The sequence below is a fragment of the Melitaea cinxia genome, chromosome 26, assembly GCF_905220565.1.
Source record: "Melitaea cinxia chromosome 26, ilMelCinx1.1, whole genome shotgun sequence".
In the NCBI taxonomy this organism is placed as follows: domain Eukaryota; kingdom Metazoa; phylum Arthropoda; class Insecta; order Lepidoptera; family Nymphalidae; genus Melitaea; species Melitaea cinxia.
The window spans coordinates 7,683,088-7,709,794 of record NC_059419.1 but is presented as its reverse complement, the minus strand read 5'-3'; the positions used below and the strand labels follow the sequence as shown (position 1 = coordinate 7,709,794).

The following is a 26,707-nucleotide window of genomic DNA, read 5'->3' as shown; positions in this document are numbered from 1 at the left end:
GCCCGCGCGCGCCACGCTGGACTACCTGCTGCACCACTTCGCCAGGTGGGGCTCTCATTCTACATAATATATAGCGTGGAGCTGAAGGACCGCAGCTGGCGGCTGCTGGCGCTGCGCGCGCTGCTGGCCGCCGCGCTCACCGCGCCCGCGCGCGCCACGCTGGACTACCTGCTGCACCACTTCGCCAGGTGGGGCTCTCATTCTACATAATATATAGCGTGGAGCTGAAGGACCGCAGCTGGCGGCTGCTGGCGCTGCGCGCGCTGCTGGCCGCCGCGCTCACCGCGCCCGCGCGCGCCACGCTGGACTACCTGCTGCACCACTTCGCCAGGTGGGGCTCTCATTCTACATAATATATAGCGTGGAGCTGAAGGACCGCAGCTGGCGGCTGCTGGCGCTGCGCGCGCTGCTGGCCGCCGCGCTCACCGCGCCCGCGCGCGCCACGCTGGACTACCTGCTGCACCACTTCGCCAGGTGGGGCTCTCATTCTACATAATATATAGCGTGGAGCTGAAGGACCGCAGCTGGCGGCTGCTGGCGCTGCGCGCGCTGCTGGCCGCCGCGCTCACCGCGCCCGCGCGCGCCACGCTGGACTACCTGCTGCACCACTTCGCCAGGTGGGGCTCTCATTCTACATAATATATAGCGTGGAGCTGAAGGACCGCAGCTGGCGGCTGCTGGCGCTGCGCGCGCTGCTGGCCGCCGCGCTCACCGCGCCCGCGCGCGCCACGCTGGACTACCTGCTGCACCACTTCGCCAGGTGGGGCTCTCATTCTACATAATATATAGCGTGGAGCTGAAGGACCGCAGCTGGCGGCTGCTGGCGCTGCGCGCGCTGCTGGCCGCCGCGCTCACCGCGCCCGCGCGCGCCACGCTGGACTACCTGCTGCACCACTTCGCCAGGTGGGGCTCTCATTCTACATAATATATAGCGTGGAGCTGAAGGACCGCAGCTGGCGGCTGCTGGCGCTGCGCGCGCTGCTGGCCGCCGCGCTCACCGCGCCCGCGCGCGCCACGCTGGACTACCTGCTGCACCACTTCGCCAGGTGGGGCTCTCATTCTACATAATATATAGCGTGGAGCTGAAGGACCGCAGCTGGCGGCTGCTGGCGCTGCGCGCGCTGCTGGCCGCCGCGCTCACCGCGCCCGCGCGCGCCACGCTGGACTACCTGCTGCACCACTTCGCCAGGTGGGGCTCTCATTCTACATAATATATAGCGTGGAGCTGAAGGACCGCAGCTGGCGGCTGCTGGCGCTGCGCGCGCTGCTGGCCGCCGCGCTCACCGCGCCCGCGCGCGCCACGCTGGACTACCTGCTGCACCACTTCGCCAGGTGGGGCTCTCATTCTACATAATATATAGCGTGGAGCTGAAGGACCGCAGCTGGCGGCTGCTGGCGCTGCGCGCGCTGCTGGCCGCCGCGCTCACCGCGCCCGCGCGCGCCACGCTGGACTACCTGCTGCACCACTTCGCCAGGTGGGGCTCTCATTCTACATAATATATAGCGTGGAGCTGAAGGACCGCAGCTGGCGGCTGCTGGCGCTGCGCGCGCTGCTGGCCGCCGCGCTCACCGCGCCCGCGCGCGCCACGCTGGACTACCTGCTGCACCACTTCGCCAGGTGGGGCTCTCATTCTACATAATATATAGCGTGGAGCTGAAGGACCGCAGCTGGCGGCTGCTGGCGCTGCGCGCGCTGCTGGCCGCCGCGCTCACCGCGCCCGCGCGCGCCACGCTGGACTACCTGCTGCACCACTTCGCCAGGTGGGGCTCTCATTCTACATAATATATAGCGTGGAGCTGAAGGACCGCAGCTGGCGGCTGCTGGCGCTGCGCGCGCTGCTGGCCGCCGCGCTCACCGCGCCCGCGCGCGCCACGCTGGACTACCTGCTGCACCACTTCGCCAGGTGGGGCTCTCATTCTACATAATATATAGCGTGGAGCTGAAGGACCGCAGCTGGCGGCTGCTGGCGCTGCGCGCGCTGCTGGCCGCCGCGCTCACCGCGCCCGCGCGCGCCACGCTGGACTACCTGCTGCACCACTTCGCCAGGTGGGGCTCTCATTCTACATAATATATAGCGTGGAGCTGAAGGACCGCAGCTGGCGGCTGCTGGCGCTGCGCGCGCTGCTGGCCGCCGCGCTCACCGCGCCCGCGCGCGCCACGCTGGACTACCTGCTGCACCACTTCGCCAGGTGGGGCTCTCATTCTACATAATATATAGCGTGGAGCTGAAGGACCGCAGCTGGCGGCTGCTGGCGCTGCGCGCGCTGCTGGCCGCCGCGCTCACCGCGCCCGCGCGCGCCACGCTGGACTACCTGCTGCACCACTTCGCCAGGTGGGGCTCTCATTCTACATAATATATAGCGTGGAGCTGAAGGACCGCAGCTGGCGGCTGCTGGCGCTGCGCGCGCTGCTGGCCGCCGCGCTCACCGCGCCCGCGCGCGCCACGCTGGACTACCTGCTGCACCACTTCGCCAGGTGGGGCTCTCATTCTACATAATATATAGCGTGGAGCTGAAGGACCGCAGCTGGCGGCTGCTGGCGCTGCGCGCGCTGCTGGCCGCCGCGCTCACCGCGCCCGCGCGCGCCACGCTGGACTACCTGCTGCACCACTTCGCCAGGTGGGGCTCTCATTCTACATAATATATAGCGTGGAGCTGAAGGACCGCAGCTGGCGGCTGCTGGCGCTGCGCGCGCTGCTGGCCGCCGCGCTCACCGCGCCCGCGCGCGCCACGCTGGACTACCTGCTGCACCACTTCGCCAGGTGGGGCTCTCATTCTACATAATATATAGCGTGGAGCTGAAGGACCGCAGCTGGCGGCTGCTGGCGCTGCGCGCGCTGCTGGCCGCCGCGCTCACCGCGCCCGCGCGCGCCACGCTGGACTACCTGCTGCACCACTTCGCCAGGTGGGGCTCTCATTCTACATAATATATAGCGTGGAGCTGAAGGACCGCAGCTGGCGGCTGCTGGCGCTGCGCGCGCTGCTGGCCGCCGCGCTCACCGCGCCCGCGCGCGCCACGCTGGACTACCTGCTGCACCACTTCGCCAGGTGGGGCTCTCATTCTACATAATATATAGCGTGGAGCTGAAGGACCGCAGCTGGCGGCTGCTGGCGCTGCGCGCGCTGCTGGCCGCCGCGCTCACCGCGCCCGCGCGCGCCACGCTGGACTACCTGCTGCACCACTTCGCCAGGTGGGGCTCTCATTCTACATAATATATAGCGTGGAGCTGAAGGACCGCAGCTGGCGGCTGCTGGCGCTGCGCGCGCTGCTGGCCGCCGCGCTCACCGCGCCCGCGCGCGCCACGCTGGACTACCTGCTGCACCACTTCGCCAGGTGGGGCTCTCATTCTACATAATATATAGCGTGGAGCTGAAGGACCGCAGCTGGCGGCTGCTGGCGCTGCGCTCACGCTGGAGTTCTCATTCTACATATTATGATTGTTAGTCCTCGTGGGTCTTCCCACCGCGCCTCGGAGAGCACGTTAAGCCGTCGGTCCCGGTTATTATCATATCCACCTGATAGCGATCATCATTCATAGTAGGGAATAATATCTGCCAACTCGCATTGAACCAGAGTGGTGGATTAAGCTCAAGGGAAAGAGGCCTATGCAAAGCAGTGGGATATTACAGGCTAAAGCGTATATTCTAAAAGAGTTGAAGATACAGAGAAGTAGCAAAAATATATTATTATTATTATTATTACTTATCGCATAGTTTACTAATATATACAATTAAATATTAAATTCAATTTCGGACATTGACTCCAGGGTGGCGGACAATTCGAAATTAAACTCGATGGACAGCAAGAACCTGGCGATCTGCTGGTGGCCCACACTGTTGCCGGTGCAATTTTCGGACATGGGCCGTTTCGAGATGACCCGGCCATACCTCGAGGACATTGTACAAACAATGATCGACCAGCACCCCTTCCTGTTCCGGGGGCAGGAGGCCTTCGTCATGGTGTGAGGCCAGTGCGTAAGTATAGTAATTGTTAATAATAGTAATTTTAATTTTTAAATAAATTTTATTAAAATTAGTTAACAATAGTTAATTATAAGGAGTGAAATTCGAGTAAACATTAGGTTTAATGTCTGTCAGTGCATAGCGTTTTAAATAAAAACTTTTATCAGTATTGTATTAGTTATTTTACACACTTCCGATAAGCATATAATGGTATTCCCATTTTGCATTTCTGTTAAAAATGCTTTTTTTATGTCTCAGGAACCCACAATGCAGGTTGCATTTGTGATGGACGACGTCTGACGTCAGCTTTAACGCCGTCAAAGGGACAGTAACGTTTATATACCGTTAAATAACGTTTATATACCCGTGTAGTCCAGTGAAGTACGAATAGTGCGTAAGGCTATACGGACACTACGTGTTACACGCGATTCTAGGCTTTATCGGTTCCCAATAAGTGTCTATATTTGTATGAACGACAGAGAACGCTAGAACTATTCGTCTATGTTCTAGAAGTACCGTCGTGAGTACCGTCGTATCGTTGTTGTATTAGGTATATCGATAACTGACGGTTTATTTTTACAAGTGTCATATCATGCTTAGAGTACACCGCCACGCTTGAGTACGATATTTAACGCTTATTTTATGTCGGTGTCGGTTAGGAAGGACTAAACGGATTGGTATCAAGGATCAGTATTTTAAAGGTAGGCGTTTATTAAATTATATAGCATTTCTAATAGGCGTAAGGTTGAGATTCGTGCACAAAAGTATTTAACGAAAAAAAAGAAATGTTTAATCTAAGTATTATTGGTACGTTTAAAGTATTTGAATTATCAATTAATGGCAACACCACGTAAAGAGCACATTCCGTTCAGTCGATGACTAATTATCAAATAAATGTTAATAATAATTATAGATTAACGCGTATATGAGTTTATTGAGCAAAAGTGTATTATATTCAGCTTTTATTTTTAATTTTCGCTAAATATTTGATTTCAATCTGTCAAAACGTAACTTTAGTTCGATAAGAAATAATAAGTCTTGCCTGAAACGCTTATTCGATTGTGGAAATTAATTTTCAGTTAAAGGCAGATTCTTGCCAGAAGTTGAACTTGATACACGTCGACATTTGTTATTATTTTTATACGTATCTTTAAATATATTTTATAATATAATTATTAATAAAGCAGTTAATTAAAGGCAGCTGATGAGCATCTTATTATCTTTAAATATATTTTATAATTATTAATAAAGCAGCTAATTAATGGCAGCTGATGAGCATCTTATTTTAAAGAGACTGATTTTATTTTATTTGTTTAGAATCAAAATGTGGTCAATGTCAGATTTATCACCAGGATATCATAAATTCAAGAAACAATTACAAAATATTTAGAAGGTATTCAAATTCAGTATAAAAAATTAACTCCCTCTTGTATTAAAGGCATTGACACTACAGTCCTCTTTATATAATTTTTAGTAACTTTATTTTGTTTATGATTTCTAAGTTTTATTTTGCCTTCATTGTAACTTAAAATATATTTATTTATGTAAACATTAGAAATGTGTTATACGGGAGGGTACAAGTATTGTCTAAAATATACAAACATGTTAATTTTTCAATAAAGTTTTAGTGATGAAAATGATATCATGATTTTGGTTTGGGATTTAAGCAACAGTAAAGAATTTTTTATGATATTGAGTGAAGTTCACCAGTTGAAATGAATTTTCTTTATAAAAAAGGTTCACATAATGAAATAACTTATTTACTTACAGTACTTTGAACCCTTTTCATGGCATGACTTTATCGGCGTAACTGAAGCAAAAATATATAAATAAACGAAAAAATAGTTTTTATTAAGTTCAAGATTTTTTTTTAAATTCTTAATTTTAAAAAAAAACAATAGTTTTTTTTCCATTAAATTAAGGACATTTTTTATATATTTTTATTGAGTGTCTAATATTTTTAACTTATATAAAACAGATCTCCATGAAATTGTTTTTCACTTGTATATTTAGCGTCCAATATAATCCGTTTAATTTTTTTTTATAAATATATTTATTAATTTAATATATTATTTTTAACCTATACATCACATGTCTTTAATTTTAAGGCGAAATTTGTGATCCGTTTATAAAACGGGTGGCCTATTTTGTACGTTTAAGTGTTTTATGAATATAGACTGAATATTAGAAATTATTTTCTTTGTATATGCAAAATGAATATTTTTATATTTAATGCACTTAGTATTTTTGTTTTTTTTTCTCTGTTACGGATAGAATTTTAGTCATTCTTTGTCAAAGAAAATAAAAATTGAACACATGTATTATAATAATTATTTTTAATATAATACACGATTTCTATTATCACGATTCTATTTTTCTTACACATAAAATAACAATAAAATAAAATGTATGATTTAATCATCCTCTAAAACAGAGCTGATTATAATTTTGTGCTAATGATAAAGTGTAACCATATCCTTAAAAAATTAAGGTATCTTTAGAGGCTATAATCAAACTTGATGTGTGAAATGAACTTACAAAAAACATGGAGTGACTTTAATTCCATCCTGCTGCTTAGAAGTGTGTCAAATGAAAATGGCGGCGATTATATTTCAAATAAATAATTTATTGCACTTGCCATAGATTATATTTAGTTAAATAAAAATACCTATCCAGTGCAATTTATGTATTATCCGTTTATTTATTTTTCGCAATAAAAAAATGTATCCTATGAAAAGCTTTTTAAAGAATTGTATCGAAAGAAATGCAATTTCTATATATTCGTTTGCGTTTAGCAATATATAAAATCGATGTAACTATTCATAAGTAATGTTTAATATAATAGATGTCTCCGTTAAGCATAGTTAAGGTGTATTTAATTGTAAGTTTTTTATCGATATGTCATTATATCATGTCTCTTTCTCACACGTTGAGTAATTTGGAAACTATCGCGTGCGAGGAAGAGATGGTTAATCGTGTCCAATAGGGGGAATGCGAAGGAATTTTTTATATTTTACTATGAATCGAAAAAGACATAGAACCTACTTTCGTTTGTTATTTTTTTTTTTTTTTTTTTTTTTCTAGAAATTAATCGCTTCTAATCGCCACGACGCATGTTTCCCCTTTTTTAATTCGATGTAACTCGTATATAAATATTCGATGTAAATATTGTACATTGACTAATTTTTTCGTAATTTATTTATTGAAATATTATTTTTTTATTGAGTTTTGAAAGCCATATGTTTGTTATTTTATACGATATATATCGAAGTGTTCTGATTTATATATTTTCACTTTTTACACGAAACACACACTCATTTACAATTTATGTGCCATTTCATTTGAAAACGTATAGCGATTCGGTAATTCCTATACAAAGTGTATTATTGATGCGTTGTGTTTGCGTCCAAAAAAAATTTTTAGTAGGTTCTCGAATGTTCTAAAGTAGAATCAATGTACGCTTCGATGACTGGAGGTTCAATGGCTGCTTAATTATGAATAGTAATCTTACTATTAACATTTTAGGCTTGACTTATAGTGGAGTTATATAAAAACTACAGTATGTCATGTAAAAAAATATAAGAAAGAACGGAAAAAACTTATCAAACACTGTACGTAAATCATAACGTGTAATATCTAATAATTTTTCATTAACATTAAACACAATTCCGCCATGATCATAAAACTTTAAAATATTTGAAACTGAATTTAAGATTAAGGTTTTTCCTATTTTAATAATATTTATAATCATTACATGAAAGTGAATTCCTAATAAAATATGTCTTATAAAACAGCCATTGAAGGTTCAGTCAGAACAATTTTGCTATGTGCGTCTCAAATAACTGTAAACACAGTTCAAAAGAATGTGTCATATTTTATAATAAATAACCATCTATGTAATAATATTGTGTTTTATTCATATACCTTAAAATTCTTACTAACTTTATGGTATATAATTTGAACGTTTTCAAGCCTCGTCTCCCCTAATTATATGTCAATGGGCAGGAGTAACTTAAAACATCAAGTGCAAATTATCTCCCTTTTTTTGGATGAAAAGTTATGAATTTTGTATTACAGCAAATGGTTTGTAAACGTCCCACTTCTGAAAATGTCTTATCCACTGCAAACTGGTTGGCACACATGGCTGAGAGGTTTTCATCATCATCATCATTTCAGCCTATCACAGTCTACTGCTGGACATAGGCCTCCACAAGTTCACGCCGAAAATGGCGTGAACTCAAGTGTTTTGCCCATAGTCACCACGCTGGGCAGGCGAGTTGGTGACCGCAGGACTGGCTTTGTCGCACCGAAGACGCTGCTGCCCGTCTTAGGTCTGTGTATTTCAAAGCCACCAATTAGATGGTTATCCCGCAATCGGTCGGCTTTTTAAGTTCCAAGGTGGTAGTGGAACTGTGTTATCCCTTAGTTGCTTCATACGACACAACGGGAAGAGAGGGGGCGACTATATTCTTTGCTACCGTAGCCACACGGCAGGAGAGGTTTTATTTAAGACAAATTAATTGATCTTAGAAAACGATTAACTATTAATAACTAATATTCTTTAGTCATTATTTATTACTTCAAGAGTGGATAAAAATGTTTATAAATTGATTTCAAATCAAGTAATTGATTAAAAATTGTTTAACAATTTCGTTTCCTTTTTAACCGACTTCCAAAAAAAGGAGGAGGTTCTCAATTCGACTGTATTTTTTTTTTATGTATGTTACATCAGAACTTTTGACCGCGTGGACCGAGTACGACAATTTTTTTTTTTAATCGAAAGGTGGTGTGTGCCAATTGGTTCCATTTAAATTTATTTGAGATCTAACAACTACTTTTCGAGTTATATCTAATAATGCGTTTTTACTTGACCCTTTTTTCGTCGACCTACGTTGTATTATACCGCATAACTTTCTACTGGATCTACCGATTTTGATAATTCTTTTTTTGCTGGAAAGGAGATATCCCTAGTTTAGTACCATGATAAGGAAACCAGGATCTGATGATGGGATCCCAGAGAAATCGAGGGAAACTCTTGAAAATCCGCAATAACTTTTTACTGGATGTACCGATTTTAATAATTTTTAATTTAATCGAAAGCTGATGTTTGTCATGTGGTCACATATAAATTTTATTGAGATCTGATAACTACTTTTTGAGTAATCTTTGATAACGCGTAGTTACTTGACTATTTTTTCGTCGATCTACGTTGTATTACTCGTCGATGTAGTTGAAGTCGGTTTTTTTTTCGTTTGCGAGCAAACACAATTATTCTATATACGTTTCTGACTTAGCATTTAGAAATCCAACCTCGAAGTAAATTATATGGATAGTGCATAGTAGATAAATATTGCCATTCTAAGAAGCTTGAAATATGTATAACGTGAGTACCAACCAAGAAAACTGAACTATTTCTCGCACAGGTAGATGAATCATACTTAAATATTTATGTCGTTTTTAGTGCGAAGTAGGTATCTGTTGGCGTAGAGTGAATTCTATTTTTCGAATAGTCTTGACATATTTAGTAATCGCTATTTAGGAATAGAAATAAAATATTAATATAGTTTTGAGATTTTTATATAATTTAATTAACTAATACATTTTGATTACTAGCTTTGCTATAATGCCGAAATAGCGTTGTTGAATAATGAATTTATTAAAGACGCTAAGAACGGAGAGGCCACGAAGAAAATTGTTTGACTCACAATTGAGAGCCGTTAAATCAAATGAATGATTTTCTTTTTTTATGTCACTAGGTCGGCAAACAAGCGTACGGCTCACCTGATGGTAAGCGATTACCGTAGCTTAAAGACGCCTGCAACACCAGAAGCATCGCAAGCGCGTTGCCGACCCAATCCCCAATCCCCCCAGGAGCTCTGGTCACCTTACTCACCAACAGTAACATAATACTGCTTGAAACAGTATTATTTTGCTGTGATCTTCTGTAAGGTCGAGGTACTAACCCCAGTCGGGCTGCTCCATATTTTGAGCAGGAAATCCCTTCTGTGCCCTACCTCAGTTAAGTTGAGAACTGATTGAGATTGTTCTGTGCGGTCGAGATTACAAGTTAAATAATATTTTAAAGACCGTAGAAATAATAGGTGGTTTACGGGTAAACTAGTAACCAGAACAACACAAAAATTAATACAAAAGATTATTAACACTAATGCTATAGGCTCGTAAACGTGTTTCAGTTCTATTATCAGCCGCAACTTTTGCAATTAATTATTTCATTATGATCAAATTGAAAATTATTCATTGTATAATTTTTCTAAATTAAACAGTGTTGTATAAATAAAATAAAAAAAAAACAAATAAGCTGATTTATAAAATTAAATTTTCTGTGTAAGCGCGATAGTAATATTTATTTAGTCGTTGAAATTTCGTTTGAAATTTATCTGAAGAAAAAATAAAAAGATTATTATATGGTATTAGAATAATTTAATTTATAGCTCGCTAATGTACAGTCACAACAGTATTTACACTACACATACATCGTGTAAGATGTCTATAGAGATTAACAATCATGATTATGGTATATGTACATTGTAAGTGTTGCTATCAAAAAAAGATACACAAAATATGAGAGCAACATTTTGTTACATTGACTTTTTTAAAAATCTCTAATATAGGTTTTTTACAGACCTTTCATATTTACATCATTGAAAACTATTTATATATTTGTTATAAATTGACATGTGGCACATTAACGTATATGACATGATAGATTTTATTATAAATTGACGATGCGTTGGCGCGTCGTCAATTTCACATACGGTCATAGCTCTGGTTTATGGCTGTTGCTGGATTGCGGGTTCAATCCCCGCATATCGCAAAAATTTGTATTGGCCATACAAATGGTTGCATTGGTCTGGGCGTTTGTGCTTGTGTATTGTGTGTTTCCGAACCCACAGTAGATAATCCTAGTGTGGGCCGTTGAGTGTGAGGCATTTATTATTTATTTACTGTGTAATAAAAAAAAAAAATTACTTTCTTTTCAGGGCACAAACCTTTCAGCCGTGTTAGACTGAATGTGAACTTTTCAAATACATTTAAAACGAAAATCTATTACATTTTTTGTTAAAATACAAAACTGTTGTCTATTTAGAATTATATTGAAGTCTATTCATCGTATTTTAAAGTTAGTATGTTTGTGTTCTTGTACAAAACACAGCTACTGTTTTGTTCATTTTCACTTTCACACATCACTTTATTCATGTATCTTGGTTCACAGTTCAAGGTTAAACACAACCGGCTCCCCAACAGCCACACCAGGGTATGGAGCCGTCTTGAGGAGCAACGGATAACTTTCTAGACTTGTGGGTGCAGGCTGATCCTAGGGAATTCACAGATGAGCACATACTGTTCGTGCGTTCGTGCTCTGAGTGTGATGTTGTCATCTCCTGGGAGAAAAAAAAAACTATAACGAAGTGTTCAAATGTAATATGATTTGTTTGGGGAACTTTTGAAATTGATTACTGCTTTTTTACGCAAATGACGAGGATAGATTTTTGCTAAGAAACATGTTTTCATAAAGATCGATTGTCATATTTTAACCACTTGTTTTTAGCAATACAATATAATTTTAAACGATGTGAAAATGTGCATGATGTAGGGCAATCACACGCATACTTTTGCCGCTACATTTTTGATGGTAATGGAAGATATGATGGTGTTTTGTGGAATAAGGATGCGGTTTAGAATAATACAAAATGTTGGTGAACGTATTGTAATACATATACATGTATATATAACAACATTACATATAAACATATACAAATGTGTGTTCAATAAAGAAAGATCATGGATACTCTAAACTTGACAGCTACGTACTTACATCAAACTAATAATAAAATGCATGAAAAAGCGTGTGACTGCCCCAATCTTCAACAATGCAAGCAATTGTAGCATCGCAGAACACGATTTTCTAATAAAAATTCCAGAAAGTACCTGATAACTATCCCGCTTATAACGCGGGCTATAGTTCGAAGACGACATGGCGCTACGTGGCATCGGCCGATGCCTTGAGCAGTGCTTGTGCTTAGGATCCTGTTCCTCAATCAGCCTTTCATTATCACTCTCTACTTGAACCGGTACACCATTTTTTACACCGTTTTTAACTTCTGCTTTCTTCTCTCGTCTTTTTCTTTCTCGTTTTTTGAATGTCAATGAAAATCTCTTTCGTTTTTTTGCCTTCGGTGATTCTGGTCTTTGCGGCACCGTTGACTTTTCTCGTTCTGATCGACTCGTATCGTCATCTGGAGGTGGTGGTTGTGATTCTGTATCAGTTTTTAAAGTAACCTCAGTTCGTGTAGAAGATTCTACTTCACTTGTCTTATATGCCACTTCCTTTTCAAGATTTGCCAGTTCCATTCTTCTCAGCTTCTTTGGTAATTTATTTACTGTTGCATATATAGGTTCTTCATTTTCTCCAACTGGTGCAGAACGCGATCTAAAAAAGAAATCAAATTTCTTCGGCTTTACTGGCATCTTTTTTTCGACAAAAACAACTGTGCTTGCAACCTCTGTGGTGGTCGTTTTTATCTCATCTGACGATTTTTGGCTAGGGCTGCTTGGAATGGGTGTCGTTCTAGGGTAATCATAAGTCAATTCAATATTCTTTTCTGTAACGTAACATTTTGGTGTTTGTTCTTGACAAACTTCAGTCTTTGTGTTTGATTCGCGGTTCTGACAACAGCACTTATTTTGGACAATGTTTCTAGTATTACACATAAATATGGAGTTTTGTTGAATGTATGTTGTTTGTATTGTAGCAGTAGATGATTGGACATCTCCTAATAAATCTTCCACGTTACCGCCTGTATGGAAGCGAGGAGGCTGATAAGGGGCTATTACAAATCCCGGAGGAGGTGGTTCAGCCACATGGAATGGTGTTGACGTCACTGATTGGAAATATCTCGGAATATTTGGAGCATCATGTACAAGAACATCGACTGTTCTGTCAGAGGTATTTTCCTTCGTATTCGATTGCGTTTGAGCATTGGGTTTTGATTGTGTCGTTTCTTTACTTTTTACTCCCTCTTTTTTATTTTTTTGCTTTTTCTGTTCATCTCGTTTGTTCTCATCTTCTTTTTGGCACTCATCGCAAGTGCAAGGTGTAGTAGCACCACTCTGAAACAATAAATTATTCATTTTACATGTTATGCAGTAAAGCTCACAGAGTAGTTCGAAGCATTCATTTGCGTGCATGTGTTATAATGTGACTGTAAATTATATTCGTAAAAAACGACGTTTAATTATGACAAAACATGCATGGTTCGGTTAGAAGCACGCGCGATAATTACAATATGTACAAAATACTGTGCGTTTATTTTGTTATTTAAATTATTACATACTGTAAAATTAAATTAAATGATCCAATATTGCGACTTATAAATAGACATATTTGTTAATATCAAAATTTAAATATAGCGTTTGTTCTTATATCCTTACATCTTTTTCAATGGAAACGTTGAACTTACGTGGTTAAACATTCTCAAAAATGTTTCTTTTACTGCCGTTTTAATTGACACACAGTGGTTTTGTCCAACTGTTTGTTAATCGTTTCAATTCAAAATTAGGTGTAACGTCACCTCGACAGATTTGTCACGTTAAAATGATTTGGGAAGGAGACGTGCGTCACACTTCCGCAACTATCGATTGAATTATAAGCAGTTTAAGATCCAGGTAGAATAATTTGTATCATTTATATGACATGACTATAGAAATGAATTTACATGACATTAAAAATCATAATCTTTCTTAAGAGAAATTGTAACCATTTAATAGAAAAAAAAAACCGTGAATGATGTTATTTTATTAATTGCAATAGAAATATAATTGGTCTGAGTTCATTGGGGGTTGAAATTTAAGATGTTTATTTGTAAACTGTATAAAATGTTTCCGACACTAACATACCTATTAATCGCCGCTTAAAAGCAAAGCCAGCTGTCAAAACTAGGCAGCATTGCAAATATCACAAAAACAAAATTAAAAACAAATGAATATATAAAACATTTCAACAAACCATATCCAACAGTCATCGAGACACACAAGCACAATAATAATCATCAACAAATCACCATCATATTTCCTGAACTGAACATTACGAGTATCACTGTGCAATCGAAGCGGCCGGCGAGACTGAACTGAGTTTATTTATAATTTCTTTACAAGATGTGCCACAATATTTTCATACGTCCATCGGTGGCCGTCCTTGACTCAGATTTTTCCAGTTAAATCTTTCTCATATAGACCCAGTCAATGTATCAGTATTTTATTGGTTTCGAACAGTTTTCCGCGGTTGGTATTGCTAATGGATCTATTTCTGAACGTAATGGTTTCTAAAGCTTATGGATTAACACGTCAGTCTATTATAGGCTCGCGTTTCTAAATATTGTTTTGGTCTATGCAAATGGTACGATTGTTTTGAGCTTGACTAATAGCAACTACGTCGGTTCCGTACGGGATTAGTGGATGCATTAGGAATAAATCAATTATACAGTTCATTTTACGGATGAATGTTCCAGATTTTAGAAATAAAAGAAACACTATTTAGAGTATAGTCAACTAATCTGCCGTTGTTGAATCATTAGTAATCAAGAATTATCTTCAAGGAAAAAATATTCTTGGACTTTGGTTTGTTAAACTATTTAAGCATATTCCATATTCGGGATAACTCTTCTTAATAGCAATGCTTTCTTTTCAGTTGTTAGTATAATTTTCAATCTTTTTTACAGATAACGTCTAGTAATTATGAAAAAGTTTATCTTGGAAAGGGCTTTTCAGAAAACTTGGTGAAGTACACTACATTTTTGGAATGCGATTTAATATATAGATCCTTTTCTTAAAAGTGAACATCATGCGTTAAATATAACTTTACCTACTTACACATTTATATAACATCAAGTGAACTTGATGTCACTTTTCTATGTTTAAGCGCAATAAAATCTTCCTTCTTACACTAACTGTTGCAGACTTCAACTGATAATCTGTACAGAAGTCGGATAATTGATTCATATTTTTACAGCGGCCACAAGTTGCGACGATATTAAAATGGTTCCATTTTGACGAAGTACATATCTAATTTTCGGAAAAACGGGTAAAGGATAAACGGATGGCTCATTTATCTTAATAAAATGGGCACTAATTGATATAGTAGTATACAATTTGGTCCTTTTTGTGACAGAGGTTGACGAAGAAGCGAATTTGGATTTGAAGAATGATATTTCGAGTGTGATCGAAGTGTGATCAATATGTGCGGTACAAAAAGGAACTTCACTGATTGTGAAAAATTTAGCTAAGATTAATTATTTACTAATATTACCTTGAACTCTTGCTCCCCCTCCTCAGGCACGACGCTCAGATCATGAAATGCAACAGCTCGAACAGAACCGTCTGCGCTTGCGCACTCCGGGCACGCGCTGCATGCTGACGCGCTGTCCTGCCAAACAATACTGTGCTTTATTTGCGTTCAAGATAGTTTGATTTTTGTGTGAAAAGATATTTATATTGCAACACCCGTACTGGATACTCATTAATAAATGAAATTATATATATTATTATTGTTATTTCGGTTTATATTTTATTGTGGACTATTGCAAAGCTTTGACTGCAAAGTTTTGATTGATTATTGCAAAAAAGAATCAAGACAAAGATTTTTAAAACAAATTCAATACGATTGCTGAGGCAGAAAGAGCTATTATTAAAAAAAACAAACAATCTTAATTTTATACTGGTTTATATAGCTTAGCTTACTTTAAATATTTAAATATATATTTACACCTGGGTACCTACTTACCTAGGTACCTCTATACTGTAGGTCGTTTCTTTAATCCAATATTTAAAGTAATGAAAATTAAAACTTTTTTATTAAAGCAGACGAAATGGTACATCTTTTTTAAACATATTAAGTAGTTACCTTTTTAAATATTTAAAGTTTCAGTTCATAACGACTAAATAGATTTAAGTGTTATAATTCAAATGAAATAATTATATAAATGGCTAATGGCAGTAAAAAATGGTCTAATTAGCTACAACGTGCATAAATTGCTGAACTACTGTAATGAAAATAAAAACGAATCACAACATCATATTATATTAAACACACATGAATAAACTTTGCAAATGAGGATGTCATTGGTAATAAATAATTAATGTAAGTAGTGTGATATTTTTGAGGATCAGAAGGTCTATTAAGACATGCACTTTTAATATTTTACTTATTTAAATTTATACATCTTGGTCTGTTTCTCGAGCTGGTTATTATTCCGTTACTTTACGCTGTTTCTATATGACATTTAATAATCTATCTTAAAGAACCGATTTATGTAAAACGAATTTTATCGGATTCGAAAAAAATATTTTAACAATTTAGTCTCATATACTATAATGCAGAAATATTTATTTTTTTCATAATTTTTAGATATATACAGATTTAAATACTCATCTTGCTACCAAGTTTTTAGTGTTATTTTTTCTTTGCTTTGAATTAGCGTCAATGTATTTTCTACTGCGAGGTAATTTTTTCTATAAAGTTGTCATTATTGAATTGACTTTACCTTGATGGTAGTAGATTATCAAGCGAAAAATACATAGAACACAGAAATATGAGTAGATGTATCAAATATTTAAAGCAAATTGTTTTACAAGATATAGTGTCACTTACGCTTTGGTCTGTCGGCTCGATATTGTCGGGTAGATACTAATGCATGAAAATAAAAATCTGTACTACAATTAAATAAAATCATTCTCATTAAAAGCTATAAATGTACAGAAAGTATAGACAAAGTAACTGTTGCCTACGTTATGTCAGGTTGTTGTAATAACGCTTGACTGAATTTGATAAAATCTCAAACATGGATTTTGAATAAATATTGTGATAATAGTTTTTTTTTCTTACATTTTATTAGAAAAATCGAATTCTAGAAAGACGTAATAACTGAAAGATTTATAATTGTGCAAAAACATTTTTTTGTTACTTTTTTTAATAAATTCAATTTTTGCTGTAATTGACAAAATAAAACATAGGTATAATCAATCTGGAATTTTCTCATCATAGTAATGCCTTCAGTCACATTTGAAGTTGCTCTATTATCTAACTTCTCTCTATGATCAAATTATTAGTTTCAAAATGTTGATACTTACATCAGGGTATTCGGATTCATAAGGATCTGCCTGGGATTGCTAAACCCGTAAGCAAAATAATAAAATAAATTATATCACTAAAAATAAGGCATCTAAAAAATAAAAAACAAATTAAACTTCGAATTATAAGTGTCGAAATATGTAAAGAAGTGTTTATCTATAATTATTGAGTCTATGTACTTTTGAAAACAAGTGATAACTATTAATAAGTAATAACTATTGTTGTAAGGTCAGTATCATGATTTAAGCAAAATTTGTAACGTGAATGTATGTAGCGTATTGCTAGTAATTGTAGTTAAATAACAAGTGCTTCTTAACAGATATCGTTCCCTTCGTAAAAACTAAAATAATAATAATAATAAAAAATGCTGTTTATAACTTTTAACTAAGTAATTGATAACTGTACTAAATAAATATACTTGATGCTATTTTTAGGGTTCCCTACCTCAAAAGGATAAAACGGAACCCTTACAGGATCACTTTGTTGTCCGTCTGTCTGTCAAGACCATTTTTCTCAGAAACATAGAAAGTTATCAAGTTGTAATTTTTATTAAATACTCAGGTCTACTGTCCCTTGTAGCTGTGAAAAAATCAAACTTCTAAGTCAATCCAATCAAAAGATACAGCCGTTTATGCTCCAAATTTTTGACGCTCTCAAGGGAATCAAAACCTACTACTACTACTACTACTACTGCTACTTCCCTTGAACTCAGAATCTTGAAATTTAGTACGAATCAACGTCTTATAGCACAGATAAAAGAAAAATGGTGAAAAGTATAAATTTTTAGTCACACCATATAATAAAAATATTGTAAATAATTTTTGTAAGGAACCCTCGGTACGCGAGTCCGACTCGCACTGGGCCGGTTTTTAATTAATAGTTAAGTTAAATAATGCATTGTACGTGTATGTATATTTATTCCTTATATTACAACAACGTTTTATTGTATACTGATGACAGATTTGTAATATCTATTTATATTATTGTCAATTTTAGAATTATGCATGTTTAAAGACCATACTCGAAGCCAGATAGTAAAAAGCCAGATAGAAGATTTACAATAATGTAATTGTTTTAGTTGTGTTACTAACAATATACATAATTAAAGTGTTATTCTTATTGAAAAGTCATAGTAGAGCTTAAGAGGTCTAGAGAATGAAATTTACCTACTAGTAATGGAACCCGGAATAAAACATGTTCGGTTACACATCTTCAGCTTTATATTAAATTGCCATAAAATTGAAAACGACTTTAAGTATTATAAAAATTAAACTACCAAACCAGTTTAGTTTAAGTTTGTGTGTTTTTTTTTTTGCAATTTGTTTTGAGAATGAGACGAGAATAATGGTTATAGCATCATGTAGCGGTCGCGGTTTCAGTTTTCTCAGATAATAAATATTTGTATAGAGTCTATATTATTTGTATACAGATTATATTGTATAGAGTTTATATTTGTATAGAGTATCTAAACTATTGACTATAGACCTTAGAAACGTTTGTCGTTGTATGGGAGTTTTATTGTTTGTTATGTTGAGTGTATTTTCGGACTACAACTTCACATCCTAGTGGGAGCCGTTGTTTGTGAAACTTCTATTAATTTTGTTCTTCAAGTTATGTTATTTGTCCTATTCGGGATTTGTGAATCCGGCGTTTATTTTTTATTGTTAATTTATATTTGTATAGTAAAAGTTTTTACTTATACGAGATTTACTTATAGTCACAGGCGACTCAGAAACATTCAGACATATCAGGAGTTTAAAAAATGTGTTTGCTCGCAAACGAACAAAACCGATATCATTTTATGGCAAGTAATATAACGTAGATAGTCCAAAAAATAATCTTTTAAATATGCATTATTAGGGATAACTGCTGTGTGGTTACGACATTAAAGAATATAGCCACTCCCTCTGTTCCCGTGGGTGTCGTAAGAGGCAACTAAGAGATAACAGTTCCACTACCACCTTGGAACTTATAAAGCCGACCGATGGTGGAATAACCATCTAACTGCTGGCTTTGAAATACACAGGCTGAAGGGCAGCAGCGTCTTAGGTGCGACAAAGCCAGCCCTGCGGTCACCAACCCGCCTAGATAGTATGGTGACTATGGGCAAAACACATGAATTTGCGTCATTTTTGGCGCAATCTTATGGAGGCCTATTGAGGGATAAATCAAAAAGCACTTATTCAATTTCGATTAAATTTAAATGGGACCACAAGATAAGACTAGCTTTGTATAAAAAAACAGAATCATCAAAATCGATTTAGGTACTCTATTACCTCATAACTTTTTACTGGGTGTAAAAGTGTTTGTAAGTCTCGTATAGGTAAAAGTGTAGATACTGACCGTAAAATTTTGAACATGTATATAATAAATGCTATTAGCAACCTACGTCCGAATGTTCGGGCGACGACCGCCGCTCCCGCAGAATTCTGTCGAGCCTGTCATACTCGTAGCGGAGCGCGGATATCTCTCGTTTGAGCTGTTCGTTCTCACGTTTCAGTTTCTTTATGTCTGACTGACCTGAAAAAAAAATATTGTGACTGATAACTGATGGTTACCCACAGGTCGTGTTTTATATTCATAAATTTTAATTCTTGACGACATTGAACTGAACATTGACCTATTTAAATTATTTATCAACAGAAATTTGTAAAATGACGAATCACAAAATGCTTTTGAAAATAACTCGAATATTTTTGATATGTATTAGGAAAAGAGATTTGTGCTGTTTCGCCACGCTACTTCACTATTGCTATTAATTTCTCCATTCTAGACAGAAGGTTTTCTCTACCAAGCCAAGCGAATATTGTAGGACGTTTTTTTAACCGCAGAGAATTTTGCTGTTTAAAAATTTGATAATGCCATCTTGAATTAAGCTACTCTAATAGGCCTTATTAAGTAAACTGGTATAAAATTTCATAGACTATATTGTAAGAAATTGATATTATCATAATGGAAGATGTTGGTACTGTAATAAAGTTTATAAAGTTTTCTAGTGACTCTTGCTCTGCTTGCCATTGTGCTTTGTCCTGTGCTACTCTGGATCACAGACTTATCATCATTAAAGATATTTTAATATAAAGATATTCATATTAATTTTACATTGTTTTACTTTTATTGATGATGTTCATATGTAGTTATCCTATTTTCTATGTTAATATTAATGAAATATTATTTGTCTATGTCTAATGAATCGTGTTCGGTCTGTAATATTGAATGCAAATAAGAAATACGCCACGCTACGCTTCAGCCTGTAATATCCCACTACTGGGCATAGGCCTCTTTTCCCATGTAGGAGAAGGTCCAGAGCTTAATCCACCACGCTGCTCCAATGCGGGTTGGCGGATATATTCCCTACTATGAGTAACGATTGCTATCAGGTGTACATGATAACAACCGGGACCGAGGGCTTAACATGCTCTCCGAAGCACGGTGGGGCACCCACAAGAACTACACAAACACCCAGACCACTATTAATATCTGTGTTTGTCTCATGTGCTAGTATCGAAATCGCAAGAAATAAATAAATACAAAAATGGAATAATATTTACAACTAGCTGACCCGGCGAACTTCGTATCGCCTAACACAAACTTTATCGTATGGTATTAAAGTTCAAATTGACTTTTAAGTATTATCACAAATCTTTTGTATGGGAGTATAGAAAAGTGTTGTTTTTAGACTTTTTCAGGAAATTTAAATTTTTTTTTTAGAATTTTTCTCTCCGTAAGAACCATCCTCGTACTTCAAGGAATATTTTAAAAAAAGAATTAGCGAAATCGGTCCAACCGTTCTTGAGTTTTGCGCTTAGCAACACATTCAGCGACTCATTTTTATATTATAGATTACCTCTTTCAACTTCTGCATTTATATTTATGGTGCGTAGACGTAGTTCTTCGTTCTCGTACAGCATGCCCCGCGACGACTTCCGATCCAACCTGTTTAGGAGTTACGAGCGATAAATGTATAAAAATGATAGACTTCACTCGGAATACAAATAGCATATTTATATATTGTAACGTATATTTTATTTTTATTATAAATTATATCAAGTATTGCCACACACAGCGATGTGATTTTTACATTCGTATGCTAGGCACAAACGCCAAACATGAAAAAGAGGTTTCTTTCTATTTCTTCGCACTTTAATTATCAATATTAAATATAATTCTAATAATATTTTTTTGTTCCTTATTGATTAGCTTTTCGGTCTCGGGTTAATCCGCCCTTTTTACCCGAAATATAGCGTTAAATACTTAACGCGATTAACAACTTGTACCCCAAGTTGTCAACTATCGGTATTCATAAATTTTCTCATACAGATATTACTTTGTACAGAAATCATTTCCGCAACTATAGTAGATAGTATAATGTGAGTGTGTGTAGGTTAGTGTGTGTAATAGTATAATGTGACCAAAAAAACGTATTTTTTTCCTTATAATGCCAATAATCATATAAGACACACATTTATAATTATTGTTTACTCACTTGCGGTTCGGTTTGACGTTGACATCTTTTCTGCGCGTGCGCAACATGCTCGTTCCCGTCACGCTCGACATGTTGCCGCCCCGCCATGCGTCGACTAACACCTGGACAAAATACGAAAATTATAAGAATAAATGTGTACTTTTTTTTTATCTGTACTCCTTTTCGCGGTTATATACTGACGTTTGATATTGACACGTTGATATATGACATGATAGAGTTTATTAGAAACTGAGTTTGAGGCTGTTGCGCTGGCGGTTGCGGGTTAAATCCCCGCACATGACACATATGTATTGGCCTATAGGTGTTTGCCGTGGTCTGGGCGTTTGTACTTGTGTATTGTGTTTCCGGAAACCAACAAAGAAAAAAAGAAAGCTTATCTGTTATCCTTGTTCTTGTGGGTGAAAATGTGTGTGGATTTAGTGACGCTGTATTCATGCAAGATGTTACCAATTTTGTACTAAAACACAGTTTATATTTTATTTTTCAAAAGAGTAACTGGGAAGTTTCTTGCGGATTCTTCTCTGCAGAATCTACATTCTGAATCAGAGGTAGCTTTACTTTTACAGAAATAATAATTTATTTTTTAACCGACTTCAAAAAAGAAGGAGGTTACTCGATTCGATACTATATATATTATGTATGTTCGGGGATAACATATGATTTTGATCATTCTTTTTTTGTTAGAAAGCGTATTATGATACTGGTGTGGTATCATGATAAGGAAACTAGGATCTGATGATGGAATCCCAGAGAAATCGAGGGAAACTCTCGAAAATCTTCATAACTTTTTACTGGGTATTTGCGATTTTAATGATTTTTAATTTAATCGAAAGCTGGTGTCTATCATGTGGTCATATTCAAATTTCATCGAAATCTGATTTCAACTTTTGCAGTAATCTTTGATAATGCGTATTTACTTGACTTTTTTTTTCGTCTACCTACGTTGTATTACTTGTCAATATAATTGAAGTCGGTTTTTTTTTCGTTTGCCTGCAAACACAATTATAAAAGTTTTAATTTGTAAAATGACGATTCGAAAGTGCTCATGGGGGCTATTTGAATAAAGCTATTTTTGATTTTGATTTCGATTTTCTGCTATCTCAAGTTACATTACAATCATTTCAGTATTTTTCATCTATCCATTAATCTCCGAAACTTTTTGTATTTATAGTATAAGTATTATTTACATAAGAAAAACTTATAATTATAAAAATAATAGGTAAGAAAATGTATGTATATAAGGTCATTTAGAAGTATCCACCGATATTATTCTGTTTTGTTACCGAATTATGAAAGTCCTTTTGAAAGAATTGATTGTGTGGATAGACGAATTAGGTTTTTTATAATTTCAGTAGGATAAGTAAACTCAACACACACTGTGCGAATTTATTAAATTTCTAAATAATAATAATAATAATAATAATAATTCTTTATTTCAGGCAACAATTTGACCCATAAAACAATTTGACTGTTTTCAATTCTTATAATCAAATACAACTTAAAAAAAAATTAATAAATGTCACGACAATTTGAAATATACAATTATAATAATAAAATGAAACTAATTAAAAACCGAAAATTAGATCACAATAGAAAAATAAACTATCTTTTGAAAATGTAAAACTATTTTACTTAATAGTAATATAAGTGATCTTAAAGTGATTAATTTGCCGACAATATGTTACTAATAGATTAGTTGAAACAAACAGACAGAAAAAAAGGAAAACATTTTGCATACATTTGGCCTGTAAGAGATCACTATTAGTGACAAGAGCGCCTATACACTTTTATAAGTTAGAGTACTTATTATTTTCTTTAATGTATGTAATTTAACTGTGCAATAAATTATTTAATAATAATATTTATAAGTATTTTGTAAAAAGCTATTAAAATTTTAGTCATTAAAAAGACGGGTCATATGGGTGTTTCTTTTGTTTTTGTTTTGAAGAAATATTTACAAACGCAGCTCTGAGGCTTTAGCAACGCGAACATGAAAGCCTTGCTAAAGATTTCATTTGTTTCGTTTGAAGTGGAAACACTTGATCGGAAAGCTTTAACGTTTTACGTAGTCTTTATCTATATAAATAATCTGTGACCAAGACATTCTCAGCTCAGAAATTTTAGGAGTTTATATTTCTTAACTTGTTCGATAAGTAAAGTTCTAATGAGAAAAATAAACGCGAGGATGATGAAGTATCTGATCATTATACCTTTTTCTCCTGCTCTGGTGAAGTGCCCGACTAGAAAAAAGGTCAGGCTCAACCAGATCATGTATCTGGACCGGATCAGAATAGAATGAGGAATGCCAGTTGCGGCAAGCTCTATGAGGACCAGGTCTGGTCCAGACAAGGATAGCCTGATGTAAAATATAATCAAGTATGGTAAGGCATACTGGATCAGGACCCGGTCCGGTCCAGATCAGGATAGCCTGATGTAAAATATAATCAAGTATGGTAAGGTATACTGGATCAGGACCCGGTCCGGTCCAGATCAGGATAGCCTGATGTAAAATATAATCAAGTATGGTAAGGCATACTGGATCTGAACCCGGTCCGGTCCAGATCAGGATAGCCCTACAAAAATTACGCGCTATGAATGTTTTTAAGCGCACTTAGTATATATATAGTTATCAGGACAGTCTAGCAGGGAGTCCATTTCTACACAGTGGAGCAGTCGTAAGTAATCTTATATATAAAAATGAATCGCAAAATGTGTTGCTAAGCGCAAAACTCGAGAACGGTTGGACCGATTTCGCTGATTCTTTTTTTAAAATGTTCCTTGAAGTACGAGGATGGTTCTTACGGAGAGAAAAATTCTAAAAAAAAAAATTTAAATTTCCTGAAAAAGTCTAAAAACAACACTTTTCTATACTCCCATACAAAAGATTTGTGATAATACTTAAAAGTCAATTTGAACTTTAATACCATACGATAAAGTTTGTGTTAGGCGATACGAAGTTCGCCGGGTCAGCTAGTAGGAAATAGTTAATTAGTAGTTAATTATTAGAAGTTAATAAATAAAATTTGATTAATAATAATAATTAATTAATAACAAAAAAAAAATAAAAACAATTAATATTTAAAGTAGAAACATAAATAAATAATACATCGGAAAAAATAAACGGAAATAAATATCATAATAATTATGTTAAGTAACATACATATTTATAATATCAATTAGCCTTTTTTTTGTTAAACAATTTTTTCAAGAATATATACATTCGTGTTTTTTAAAAGGACCAGACCGAACCGGCTAATCAGGATGAGATCAGATTTCCCGATCTGGACCTGATCAGAAAATCTCATCTCATCCTGTTCAGGTCCAGACCCAATCATCTGCGTTACATGCCTTATCTAGTCCTGATCAGGCATGCCTGGTCCGGTCATTCAAAGGAAGACGAAAAAAGTTCTACTCGGGTGGTGCGTGTTGTCGCCTAAGATACCGGCGACTTGCGACGATTCCCACTCAGGACGAATATTTGAATTTGTACAAATACTTTTTTCCGGTTTGGATGTCTGTCCTTGTGAGTGTCCCCACCGTGCCTCAGAGAGCACGTTAAGCTGTCGGTTCCGGTTGTCATGTAAAGATGATAGCGATCGTAACTCATAGTAATATACACCATAGTATATATACACCAACCCACAATTAAACAAAGTGGTGAATTAAACTCCAATCCTCCTTCATGATGAAATATTTTATACATTCATATATTTATTTATTTAATGTACTTCTATACATAATCTAAACAAATATTATCATTCTGCACTCCTTTTCTATATAAACTATCAGTGTGCGAAATTTGATACTCCTCCGTCCGCGAAATTTTCGTAAAAAGGGGTTCAAAATTTTTGCTCCACGTATTAATATATAGATGACAATGTAAAAAGGACATATTTTTTGTAGAATAAAAACGTAATGTATGTGAGTAAATTGGAAATAATACGAACCAAGGTATGAGCTCGGAAATGTGAGGGTACTATTATACACTGTACACGAGCACTGATAGGTAAACTAGTTACAGAATTTATCTGCGCTTAAAGGAATGTACAATTTTAATTGCGTTTTAAGATTTGTTATTTAAAATTCGTAACAAATTTTAACAGAAAATATTTTTGAGTCTACCAAAACATATTTAAATTATTTAAATGACAGTAATAATAAATGTTGAAAGGAAAATTGTTACATTAGAATCATTAACAGATGGCGCTATTTGCTGTCTAAGTAGAAGAATTATGTTAGAACTAATAATCCAGAAGACCACCCACGTCGGATTATTAACTTAGCACTATTAGATAAAAACCATGGCGATACGAAAAACGAATAGCATCCCAATTTATGTGGCCTTCGGAGAAGTCCATCTTCTATTTATTGATTTGTACGCTAAATTGGATTATGAAATTATATCAATACAATAAAATTATCGCTATGTATTTATGACACACATATAAATAACACATATAGGCAAACAAGCATAGGGCTCACCTGATGGTAAGCGATTGGCGTAGCTTAAAGACCCCTGCAACACCAGTGGCATTGCAAACGCATTGCCGACCCTACTCTTGACCCTCTCCAGGAGCTCTGGTCACCTTATTCACCACAGGAACACAACGCTGCTTTAAAGCAGTGTTATTTAGCTTTGACCTTCCGTAAGACAATATACATTTGATTTTTCTTTTTTTTTACCATTAACTTATGAAAGGGATGAACTTATGGATGAACTTATGGAAGGTTGGTTATGATTTTAGTTCATATAATTATACCTAAGTCCGCCACGTGAGTACTATTCTCAGAAAAAGTTCTATGCCCAGCAGAATCAATTTCAACTGACTGTGTGTATGAAATTAAATGTATTTTTTACGTTTTTCTTTATCAACGAAAGTCGATGAAAATATTAATAATTTTACATACAGACATGCGGAAATCCGGTATATATGAGGAGTACTTATATAACCGACGTGTAATCCTCAGACATGTGAACGCACTGACACACTAAGCCGAGACCTACTTAAATGATGGAAAAAATGTGACTTAACACATGAACCCACAAAATAAACCCTAATATTTACATGTAAAAGTTTCTTTTTGTTTGTATGTTCATTCTTTTTTTATTT

At 37.0% G+C, this 26,707-nt stretch overlaps 2 protein-coding genes across 3 annotated transcripts in view; one reads left to right on the top strand and one right to left on the bottom strand.

Annotated features, from left to right (window-relative positions):
• LOC123666450 (rho GTPase-activating protein 190) overlaps positions 1-3,966 on the top strand; it is a 62,203-nt gene extending 58,237 nt beyond the window's left edge. The window contains exon 39 of the mRNA XM_045600541.1: positions 3,768-3,966. Coding sequence (XP_045456497.1) covers positions 3,768-3,966 — 199 coding nt within the window. The remainder of the gene's footprint in view (positions 1-3,767) is intronic.
• A 6,421-nt stretch (positions 3,967-10,387) lies between these two features.
• Positions 10,388-26,707, bottom strand: part of LOC123666635 — a 74,735-nt gene continuing 58,415 nt past the window's right edge. Inside the window, exons 2-9 of one of the 2 annotated variants that reach the window (XM_045600727.1) lie at positions 21,597-21,697; positions 20,958-21,046; positions 19,500-19,630; positions 17,110-17,148; positions 16,631-16,666; positions 15,290-15,406; positions 11,914-13,095; positions 10,388-11,366 (exon numbers count right to left, since the gene is read on the bottom strand). In XM_045600727.1, coding sequence (XP_045456683.1) covers positions 11,205-11,366; positions 11,914-13,095; positions 15,290-15,406; positions 16,631-16,666; positions 17,110-17,148; positions 19,500-19,630; positions 20,958-21,046; positions 21,597-21,697 — 1,857 coding nt within the window. In that variant the 3' untranslated portion in view covers positions 10,388-11,204. Of the gene's footprint in view, positions 11,367-11,913; positions 13,096-15,289; positions 15,407-16,630; positions 16,667-17,109; positions 17,149-19,499; positions 19,631-20,957; positions 21,047-21,596; positions 21,698-26,707 lie in introns of those variants that run through there. The other variant, XM_045600728.1, reaches the window with a different exon arrangement.